The 12,421-nt window shown below is 39.5% G+C and overlaps 1 protein-coding gene across 4 annotated transcripts in view; it reads right to left on the bottom strand.

Moving 5' to 3' along the window:
• Positions 1–12,421, bottom strand: part of pbx4 (pre-B-cell leukemia transcription factor 4) — a 216,894-nt gene that overhangs the window by 34,500 nt on the left and 169,973 nt on the right. For all 4 annotated transcript variants that reach the window (XM_028823602.2, XM_028823599.2, XM_028823600.2 and 1 more), the window contains 2 exons: positions 5,055–5,299; positions 2,379–2,569 (listed from right to left, as the gene is read on the bottom strand). In XM_028823602.2, coding sequence (XP_028679435.1) covers positions 2,379–2,569; positions 5,055–5,299 — 436 coding nt within the window. The remainder of the gene's footprint in view (positions 1–2,378; positions 2,570–5,054; positions 5,300–12,421) is intronic.

The raw sequence follows: 12,421 nt of genomic DNA, 5'->3' as shown, positions 1-12,421 counted from the left end.
TTTCATATAAAACCTTGATAGATGACATTTGTTCCATGTGAAGGTAATGTGTAAGAACTGTCGGACCTTGCTGAATCATCTTGCCCATGCCCAGTCATCTTTAACAATGCAGTACTTCGAGGTCTAGAGTCTGATGTAATCCAACTTGCAATAAATGTCAGTAGTTAATGCTTTAGATTTTGTTTCATTTATGGATTTTAGTCTGCCACAGATTTTGAAGCCTAGCATTAGAGCTTTACTCAGAGAATTAAATTTGTTTAATCACACGCTCAGGAGACTGAGTGGGGTCCTAATCCAGGCCTTCAAAATTCTCAAAAGGTTTCGATAATTTTGATAGAGAAGAATTAATTTTTTTTCCCTTAACGGTGACTCACATGCTTGAGGACACCAGTATAAATTATGGGGAAGTGAATTTCAGAATGCAGGCAGGAAGAACTTCTAGACTCAGAGTTGTGGGAATCGAACAAACTACTGAGTTAAGTCATTGAAGCTGAAACCTTGAAAAAGTATAAAAAGTTGTAACGGAAATGTATGTAAAACAACTTAAATGAAAGTCTACAACGTACACTTTAGTCACATCAAAATTGTTTGATTTGTAATTTTAAACGGTGGAGCAGACGAGTAAAAAAAAGGAAAAAAATGTCTGTCTCAAACCTTATGGAGGACACTGTATGTTTTCAATATACCAGCGTTTCTCAACCTTTAAGTATTTGCGATCCGAGTTTTCATAACAGTTTTTTAATCGCGCCCCCTAAACGTTTTTTTGAAACCCTAATAAAATTTATTCCTATATTTTTTGCTGCCGATACACCGCTACAAGTTTAAAATTTCCCTACGAATAGCGAAATTACACCACATATGGCAACATTTGCGCCCCCTTTTTTGTTACTTTGCTATTATATTATACTATTAATTAATACTGTTACTTTTTTCTCATGGGGTATTCTTAATACTTCTGTGCTGTTTTTTTTTTGTTTTTTTAAAGGCACACATGAAAATGCAACCTTATGGGACACTTGAGAACACAGCCCTACACAAAAATGTGAAAAACACGAAACAAACCAAAAAAACAAAAAAGGCTGGACTCACTTTTTTCCTCAGCTACAATTATTTTTTCTCCTGGTGGCTACATGAGTCAGACAATCTCACTGGCCATTCTCATCTATTTTATATAAATTGAGACATTGTGAGTCTGTAAGTGTCTAACAAATGACAAAACGAAATATCCTAAATGTTGAATTATGATTTTTTTTAATTGCTTCCTCCACATTGTAAGTTACCAAATGTTTTTATTCACAGCAACTTACAAAAAAAATAAATCAAAAATTAATTTCAGCGTTCATAAAAAAACTACTATATTAACAAATGCAAATAAAGGTATGCAGGACATTACTTAATACCGTGCAGTGTGGGACGTCAGAGTACTGTGGTAGAGAGCACATAGTTAAGGAATGACACGTGGGACTAGACTACAGTCATCCCCGCTCATATGCCCTTTACAGTTGTAGCAAAAATCTAATACAAGTAACCTGGCTATTTTAATTACATATCATTGTTTTAGATAATGTGTGTCATGTCAGTAACCACTTAAGACACAGACAGTACGTGAAACTATGGGTAGGCTGCGACAGTTACAGTAAATGAGCATCAGCATGATACGATACTACGGCACCAAAAATGTGTTGGAGGCTGCTTTTAGGGTGCCAGAGAAATTTAAAAATCTGTTCTTTGTACAACTGTAACCACAAAAACAGAGTGGGACTGTGTGGGTGAGCTTATGGGACAAGGCCAAAAATGCAGTTTGAAGGGATGTGTTAAAGAAACAGAAAGCTGTCCATTTTACTAGTCATCACACAAGATAACTAATGTAAAGGCTGATAGTGGAAGTGATGTGCAAACGCAGAACTGTAAAATACCGTAGTATGGCATAGCAAGTCTAGAGTAGTGGAATGTGGAAATTAGTGCCAGATAAAACAGCCACCCATTCGTTCGCATCCAAATGTCAGGTTTTGGCTTGAAATATAACTTTTAAAAAACCTCAAGAACTTATTTGAATAGTGAAATTTCAACTGGTAGCCATGAAGTTCTATTATATAAAGCTTTTCCATCATCAGAATCATTACAATGTGCTTTGCGGAAGCAACAGATATTCACATATGTAATTACAAGAGTGGTAGAATAATTAATCATGTTTACTCAATGAGTCTGTAGTGGGGGATAGAGCTGGTAACTTTGTGCTTCACATCCCACTTCCTTAGGCACAAAAGGGGCCATATTTATTGCCTACATAGATGTGATGACATGATTATGTTTCTTTGCACTGAGTGAAAACCACAGCATTTTGAAAACAGCGAAGACAAAGTTAGACACATCAGTACCTGGCATCAAGGAAACGAGAGCGTAGGATCATGACAGCCTCACAGGTACTTTGCTTCAGTTGCATTTGGATGGAACTGAACTTGCGGTGAATAATGCTAACCATACGCTCAATCTCCTTCGGTGAAATGGGACGTGTGCGGCTCTGCTCCCGCAGCAGATTCATAACATGAGTGGTGAATTCACTGCATGCCTAGAAAGATGGAAGAAAAAGTCAACAAAGGTCAGTCAGTAATCACAGGAATGATTTAGCACACGTCTGTCAACATGGCTGTGTCACTAAAACACTTATTTCCGTTTCCAGTATGTTATTATCTAACAGGACTGCACACTCAATGGCCACTTTATTAGGTACACCTGTTCAACTGCTTGTTAACACAAATATCTATTCTGCCAATCACGTGGCAGCAACTCAATGCATTTAGGCATGCAGACATTGTCAAGATGATCTGCTGAAATTCAAACGGAGCAGAAAGGTGATTGACGTGACTTTGAACGTGACATGGTTGTTGGTGCCAGATGGGCTGGTCTAAGTATTTCAGAAGCTGTTTATCTACTGGGATTTTCATGCTCGACCATCTCTATGGTTTACAAAGAATGGTTTGAAAAAGGGAAAATATCCAGTGACAGGGATTGTCTAGGAGAAAATGCCTTGTTGATGCCAGAAGAGAATGGCCAGACTGGTTCGAGCCGATTGAAAGAAAACAGTAACTCAAATAATCACTCATTACAACCGAGGTATGCTGAAGATCATCATTGAACACAAACACGTTGAACCTTGAAGCAGATGGGCTACAGCAGCAGGTCAGCTAAGAACAGGAAAATGAGGTTACAATTAACATGCACTCACCAAAATTGGGCAACGGAAGGTTGGAAAAATGTTGCCTGGTCTGATGAGTCTCGATTTCTGCTGCGACATTTGGATGGTAGGGTCAGAAGTTGGCATCAACTTTAAAGCATGGAATCCATCCTGTTTTGCAACAGTTCAGGCCGGTGGTGGTGAAGTAATGTTGTGGGATATATTATCTTGGTAAACTCTGGGTCCCTTAGTACCAAATGAACATCGTTTAAATGCCATATCCTGCCTGAGTAATGTTGATGACTATGAGCATCCCTTTATGTCTGCATGTACCCAACTTCTGATGGCTACTTCCAGCAGGATAATGTGCCATGTCACAAAGCTCAGATCATCTCAAATTGATTTCTTGAAAACGACAATGAGTTCACTGTACTCAACTGGTCTTCACAGTCACCAGATCTCAATCCAGTAGAGCACCTTTGGGATTTGGTAGGATTGGAGACTCACATCATGGATGTGCAGCTGACAACTCTACAGAAACCACTATCATGTCGATGTGGACCAAAATCCCCGAGGAATGTTTCCAGCACCTTGTTAAATCTATGCCATGAAGGCGGCAAAAGGTGGTCCAACCCGGTATTAGCAAGGTGTACCTAACATTAAGTGGCCAATGAGTGTAAAGGTGCTACAGCTTTATTGCTGTGTCTTTAGTGCTTACAAACAAGAATGAGGTCATGAATGAGTAAATACGCACAATGAATTTAAGAAAGAATGAATAAGGTCAAATTTTAAAAACTGTCACAATAACTTGGAAAGTAAGCACCGTTAAGGAAGGGTGGGTAGGTAGGTAGATACTTTATTAATCCCAATGGGAAATTCACATTCTCCAGCAGCAGCATACTGATACAATAAATAATATTAAATTAAAGAATGATAATAATGCAGGTGAAAAACAGACAATAACTTTGTATAATGTTAAATGTTAACGTTTACCCCCCCCCCCCCCCGGGTGGAACTGAAGAGTCGCATAGTTTGGGGGAGGAACGATCTCCTCAATCTGTCAGTGGAGCAGGGTGTGAGTATACTAAAAACTAAACACAATATGTACACTTAGACTTGAAAATCTTAATAAATTTTAATTACAGAAGGGCCAATTCAATGACCAAGTGCAAAGAGGAGATGAAGAAACAATGTGATCCAAAACTGAAAACATTTTATCTTGTTGGGTTCAAAGGAACACCCAAATGGAGAATGACTTATCCAACGGAAAAAGCCATTACACACCATCATAAAATCCAGAGATGTTGCATTATTAGCAAATATTTTTAAAAATATCTGCCTTTACTCTTATAACAATAAATATAATAAAATCTAACAGAGAAACATACAGGATAAATACTTAAATTGACAACAGTCTCAAATTTAAATTGCTTATAAGAGATGGAGCATAAAATTAAACTAAATGAAATTTCAGCTATTGATGTTGCATATATTATGGAGCACAAGGTAGACAACGGTGGTCAAGTTTAAACCTGATTAAATACACCTCACACATGTAGAGTCAGAAAGAAGCTAAAACATTTCAGTCGCATTTGAAGAAGAGAAGGGTATGGATACTTGGAAAAGTCAGGATGTCATCATAAAAGATACAATTCAAATTATTTATTGCTAATAAAAGACAACAGTGTCTGGTGATATTTGTGACCAAGTGTAAAGGACCCTAACTTTTCCAAGGCCATATATGTTTTTTTTCTCTCTCTCTGGATTCTGTGTGCCACAGAAAAGTTAAGACCTCCTGCTTTAAAAACAGAAAACTATTCAACAATACTCAACTTGGATAATAATACTGTTGAACTTGCATCCCTACTCCTTTTTTTACCTGTTCATATTTTTCCAGTTCTGCGTGGTAAATCTGACGGATCTGTGCCAGTTTGGCACGGTAGTCGGAATGCTCAATGCTGCCATCATTTGGGGAGCCTCCTGCAGCTGCAGCTGCTGCTGCGGCAGCAGCTGAACCTCCACCCTTCTCAGGGCCGGACACCCCTTCTGCCAGCAACATGTTGTCTAACCTCATGATCTGGGGGTCTGGAGGGTCCTCTTCTTGAACTCCACGGATGCTTAAAACTAAAACAAAAACAAGAAAGAAAAGGACTTGAATACAAATGGCACGTAGATTTCAACAAAATCACAAAGGTGACAATGGCAAATTTGTTCTTACAGTTAGGTTATTGACAAAGGTAGACCGAGTCCTGATGAAATGGGGAGCAGATATCATGTCAGACTCATCTTGACAGCAGCTCTAATGGAATGCCCACTACCTGATCAGTTTGCTTTTTCAATTCCTGCTGGCCTTAACCGGTTACCACTTGCTAATGTGACGTGAAGTTCAAGTACTTTCTTTACAGATTTTGATTTTTTTTTTAACTTGTTAAGTACCAAGTAATTAAGAACCACTCACTATTTATCACAATTATATTAAGTAGGGAACAGAAGAAAGAATCATCATTGTTTAGGAATGGGATAGAGGAGCCATGCTTGGAAAGCCATTGTGCATTTTCCAAAAAAAAAAAAAAACCCTGAAGGAAAAATACATTAGTTAACACAAAAAACAAAAAAAAATGCAAAATACACTAAGTTAAAAACACAAATATAAAGGCAAATACTGGAGAACTTGGGAAACATGAAATGTAAGTGAAACTGTGCAGTTACATTTGAGGAAAAACAGGACACCTCAAGAAATATTAGCGATACTGTCCAGTGCACAATGGAGATAACAAAAAAAAAAACAAATGTCGCTGGTGCATTTAAGAGCTTAGGAAACTAAGGGAAAGAAACTCCAGACAGATAACGCAGTAACTAAAAATGAGAATCGGCAAAGGTCCACACAGGAAATCTGAGAAACACACACAAACAGGGCAACCGAGGCAGTTGGGAAAAACTCCGCCACTGAAACCAACATAAATGAATGACAGCCACAGGAGGAAGAAACCAATTAAAAACAAATATGGAGACACCAAGAAAGCAAAAACCAGAAATACAATATGTGTAACTATTGCAGAGAATGTGGAGAGATAACAGGGATACTAGGAACAAGTAATGTCACATGTACACTTGAAAAATGGGGAAACTAGAAATGAGAAAATGAATGTGTATGTTTGGGGGGGAAAAAAAGGAACAGAAGGATATTAAGATTTTCAGATAATTGAAAGACTATATATGAAGAAGATCATACTAAACAAAAAAACATTTAATCATTCCCTCAAAAAGGAAACAATTTCAAAATACAGGCATTACAGTAGTAAATTAGGAAGACAACAGAGAAAGAAATCCTGGAAATATAACAATTAAACCTAAGACAGAATATTCAACACAGAATGTCACCAAAAAGTCTTGGAAGACAATGGAGAAAAGTAAGCAAACTCACAAAACTGGCACCTTTGGACAATAGGGGAGGTAAAAAAAAGTAAATCATCGAAATCCGCTTGAGAATATAATAATTATAATAATAATAATAATTCATTACATTTATATGGCAAACGCTCATTCACCAGGAGATGCACATTACACATACACATATTTTATATGAAACCCTGGCTTGCACATCCCCTCAAATCAAACATCTACCAATTCTGCTGTCACCAGAGCACACAAATTCAAGAAATTAAGGAAAAACGCACAAGATGATAGAAAACTTCATCACAAACCCATACAGGAGCCTCCCTCACTAGTCCAGTGACAAGAACAAAATGAAAACCAAATCACAAGTCCTATATAAAAATTTAAACCTTTGTCATCTTTAGCTACTCCACGCCAAGGAACAGTTCTTAAAGATGTTACAGGTCTACAGCGTTGATAAGAAAAACACATTCAGGTGTCCATGCGGCCAGCAGGGGGCAATGCTTTACTACACATTACACATAAAACTGTTCAGTTTAGACTGGACCGCACTTTCGAGAAGCTGTTTAACTCAGTAATATGCAAAGGAGAGAAGAAAAAAAAAATGTAGAACACCTAGATGTTCTCTAAAATATTTATAATCCTTATTTTTAGAAACAGAGCAACCGAGCACAATTATATTGTATATAATGTGGCCTTATTGCAGTGGAAAGTCCGGATGAAGACATGCAGGTTTGCTAAGGAGAAAGGTGGATGAAGCTGCCCAAACAATCTTAAGAAGACTGGACCGCACTTTCGAGAAGCTGTTTAACTCAGTAATATGCAAAGGAGAGAAGAAAAAAAAAAATGTAGAACACCTAGATGTTCTCTAAAATATTTATAATCCTTATTTTTAGAAACAGAGCAACCGAGCACAATTATATTGTATATAATGTGGCCTTATTGCAGTGGAAAGTCCGGATGAAGACATGCAGGTTTGCTAAGGAGAAAGGTGGATGAAGCTGCCCAAACAATCTTAAGAGAAAGAAGTGAGCATGTGGCAAACGATGCATTGGGTGTCAAGAAAGGTCAAAAGAAAAGATGTATAATTAGAAATCAAAGCTGAACCATCCTCTGGTCTGCCCCCACTTCACTGAAGCCTGCATTGCCTCCGACACTCCCATTCCCCTAATTAACCTTAATCTTTTGGGATCAACAGTCTCCCCTTCGATTTTATACATCTCATCTAGTCACCCTGATTTATTATGGTATTCAATACAGGTCAAACAGAGCTCCTAGGAAGCAGGAGCGGGAGAAGGATGCTTATTGAGAGCTGCTGCAACAGGGGACGACTTAACACTGCTCGGAGGTTGTGACCCTCTTACTCATATAGTATGAGTCACAGAACATAGTAGTTCTTAGACTGAGTATACAGGTGTGCACATTCACACACACACACGTAAAGAACTTTGTGCTTCCCAAGAGGTTGAGGCTTGCCATCTCTCTCTGTTAAACACCCCCTTTCGGTTTCTCTCTTTGGTAGGTCTCTTTATTAGGGAGGCACATTCCTAAGGCCCCCTTCTCACTTGAGCGCTGGGCCTCACTGCTCAGGAATTTACTCCGAGAGCCCACCTGAACTTTTGACCCTCCCTAAATCCACCCCCTCCAAGCCCAGACACATAATGTGCTTTACAAAGGCTCTGCAGATCCAGACGATGGGCTGAATCCTATTGTGTGCGATTACTGCTAATGATCTTCTAGATACCTCAATTCAACATGGTTTAAATAAGTTATTTTGTCGAAGGATTTACTAACTTGAGACCCTCGGTGCAGACAGCGCGTTTACCCAGCAGTATGTTTGAGTTTCAAAAAAAAAAAAATTCAGGAGGGTGAGAGGGGTTGAAGGAACAATGCGGCATTCAATATATTTTGAGGGGGGGTGGAGTATCCTATTTCGGCAATGCTTCAGGCACATTTTGACAACCCCTCCCCCCCCCCCACCCAGTCCACTGCATCAGAAGATTCTATTGGCTGATTGAGCCCTCCTAACATGCAGCATACACACACAGAGAGACACTTGATTCTAGAGGCAGGGCTTTATGCTAACAGAAAGGTAGCCTTTGACCTCTGAACCCTACAGAAACCTTTCCTGAGCACACATGGAACTGTTTAAAAGGCGGCCCCCCAACTGCCCTGCAGAGTATACAGGCTGCTTGAATGACATTTTTTTCCATTAGCAGTGAAACCTAAATTCTGAAATTGCCCAATATGGTCAGTCAGAGCGACAGGCCAGACTGAAACTATTTCCTGGAGCTGGGATGCAGACAAATGCAACACAAGAGGAGAAAAGGGTTTGTCTGCAGCCTAATAAAACAGACTGAGAAGGAGCCTCATGGACTAACACACTGACACTTTCATAATTCTGCTTAATCACTTATGGTGCCTGTTAATTGAGTCACTTAAAAACAAATAAAGTCACTACACACTGCCTCTCCACCATTACTGGGGTGGGAGAAGCACAGACTTTGAACACCCTACACAGATTTCAAAGGTTCAAATGACAAGAAACGTAGTAAGCAGATAAAAGATTCTTAAAATATGAGCACAAGCTTAGTGAATGTTCTCCCACATATGTGTAATGTCTAGAAAGGCCTACCAGAGGAGGATGCTGCACTGCAAAAAAAAAAATCAGATGGAAAAACTAGACAAAAAAACCCCCAAAAACGTTAAATGGGAGTTGCTTTGTTTTTAATTTAGCAGAAATGGGATAAGCAAAATTTACTTGATAAATAATACAAGCTAAATAATTGTAAATACACATTTTTGATAAGTCAATAATTCTTATAATAAGGAAAACAAGATTTAATGTCATGATATAAATTTCACTTAGCAGTGTGACTATGGCATCCAAACCTGTGAAAACCATCAAAAAGCACAGAACCTGTATATTAAGGGCAAGAACCTGAAATGTGAATCAGGTGGGTACCACCACTGCAGCGATGGCAGTCAATGATCAGAGCAATCCAAACTCTTTCCTTTAAGTGAATACTGACCATGACGCGCACTTCATGGCAACGGCTGGAAACTCGTCTTTTTTTTCTTTTTGATGGAAATGCATGCTAGACGGATTAAAATATACTGTTATAAAAAATTCTGACCAGAGGAGCTCCATAATTCCTTAATTAATGGTGCCATGGGTACACAACCTTATTAAAGCTTCGGAGGCCAGCAAGGGGCACTTACCTTGTGGTCTGTATGTTGACCCCAATGCCCAAGTGCAGTGATGGGGACACTGTGCTATAAATATGGCACCATCCCTTGGATGAGACATAAAACTGAGTTCCTGACTTTCTGTGGTCCTGGACCATCCTTCGTAAAGAGTTGGGGGTATCCCGACGTTCAGGGTAAATTTTCCATCACGGCCCCCTAATCATTCCCTAACTGGCTCTCTCACCATTTCACCACCTAACAGCTAATGTGTGGTGCAAAAATGCCTGCCGTAGCATCACCCAGGTAAGTGCTACACATTAGTGGTGGTCGAAGTGGCTCCCCACCCGCAGAAGCACTTTGAGTAGTGAGAAAAGCACTATATAAATGTAAGGAATTATTATTTTATTCAGCAATTATAGCATTGTCATCACAGGGGGATGCAGCACATCAGTTTTATGACCACTCCAAGGAATACAGAGCTGATCTGAGAAACCCAAATACCAGGCCAGTTACCCAGGACACATTTCCTTTGGCAGGAAATTACTACCGGGTTCATTTCTCAGGTCGGACAACTCTGCCAGTGTTGTATCACAGCAAACAGAACCCACCAGTGGAGGAAACATTGACCCAGTTTAAATCTAATATGTATACAGTAGCTTTCACAGTAAAAATTAAACAAGGTTTCATCTTTAAGTAGCACTAAACCAACACCAAAATCAGACTGGGTAGCGTTCAGTGGAGTTTGCCACTTTATTCCAAGAAGCAAAGCGGAAAAGGGCATTCCACCTGTTTAAGGCAAAGTTAACGGCAGCAGGCCCATAGTACCTCCTAACAAAATGACTGTTCGAAGAGTGACAGCCAATCCAGCTTTTCAAAGGAGACTTGAAGAAGGAGTAATCACAATTTGAAGGAAAATAGTTAAAAGTTACTTCCGTTTAGTGTCTAGAACAGTGTACATTGTTAGACGTAGTCGACATTGGGCTCCCAACCGCCAAAACAGCCAGTCAAATATGAAACAGTAACGCCTTCAATCGACTTGTGCCATGTTCAGGGGTACCTCATAACACTGACCTGGATTAAGAATGTCCGATAATAAATTTAGATTTTTTTCAATTTTGATATATTTTGCTAATTACTGAGCATGACCAGTGGTAGGTCAAAAATACAGCGTCAGCCACCGTATAGCACCCACGGAGCAATTTTCAGGTTAAGGGCCTAACGGAGTAGGATCCATTCTGGCAGTTTACGGAATTTGTACCGTCAACCTTCCAGATACAAGTGTAGATTCTTAGCCATAGAGCCACCAACGATATCAACAGAGTGGCATGTCATATTATTATATCACTAGAAAGGAGCTACTTGCTACAGGTACACCAACACGAGGTGAACACGGAAATAAGAGAACGGTTTTGAGTAATGCTAAATATTATTAATGGTGTAAAATTTGTATTCTACGTAATCCAAAAAAGCATTCACCTGAATACAAAGACAGAGAAATAAGTAGAAGGACTTAAAAGAACAAACATTTGAGAGACAGGACACTGTTGTGCTGCATCTGATTTGACAGTCAGTAGAGAGGACCCTCATCATTTTTTCCTACCACCATGTGAATTGTTATCTGGGGCTACCTGCCTGTTAAGATTCAAAATGTACTTCTGTCCGTATGATTCAAATGGAGAACAGAACTGGTTGGGAATTGAAACAATTTTGGTCACCTAATTAAAAGCTCCTTTACCCAGAATGTCATACGTCTCCATTTCATTTCAGATCTACTAATCTTTTAATGGCAGAGAAGGGGAGAATTAACAAAGGCAACAGACACCTGTGCTCGAAGCTCTCGCAGCATATAATAAAAAAAATAAGTGAAAGACCGAGAGAGACATGGCCACCAGGAAATTCGGCCACAAAGCTGGCAGCCACTACTTGGGCGGGCACATCATCACGACAGCAGAGGCGGCACAGTCAAGTATCAATTGCCACACAAACTGTGTCACCCCCAGCTGCAGCTTAATTTCCTGTGACTCGTTTAATTACTGTAATTAAACACTGATTGCCATTAATTACTCACACATAAGCTCAAAGCAAGTGGAGTGGCAAAAAGGCAGGCAGAGAGCAAGCGCGGGGCAGGCAGGGAGTTCCTCCTGGTGCGGCACACAACGCTGCCCTCCCAAGAGGTTCTGATCGGAGGAGGAAGACTTAAGAGGAGCAGAAAGCCCACGATTGCATTGTGAGAAAGGGAAAGCAATGTTTATTATTTAAAATTGAAATGGCCGAAAAAAGAAAGAAAGAATATACCACTCCCCAGAACATCATGATAAAGCAGAAGATGCAGACAGACAGAGAAGGATGCACATAGATATAAAGATTCATGCAGCTGGCTCTAACAAGCTTAAATAGCAACACACAGAGACTATTTGACATTCTCCATGTTTCTACGTTTGTTAGGCACCCCTACAGGATTAAATCAGTAAATGACTTACTAGAGAAGACAAACTGAATCTCTACCTCTCCCTAACAAGCAGACATCGACAGTTGTTTCTAACAAGTTTTGAGAATAATCGTTCTTTTAATGAAGAGCCCCGTATTAAAATAACTGATATGCAGTTAACCCAAGCCCTAAAGGACTCTTAGATATCCAGATCCCACCAAAGCCACCAAGCA

The sequence above is a fragment of the Erpetoichthys calabaricus genome, chromosome 17 (assembly GCF_900747795.2).
Source record: "Erpetoichthys calabaricus chromosome 17, fErpCal1.3, whole genome shotgun sequence".
Classification (NCBI taxonomy): domain Eukaryota; kingdom Metazoa; phylum Chordata; class Cladistia; order Polypteriformes; family Polypteridae; genus Erpetoichthys; species Erpetoichthys calabaricus.
This window is presented reverse-complemented; position numbering and strand designations above follow the sequence as displayed.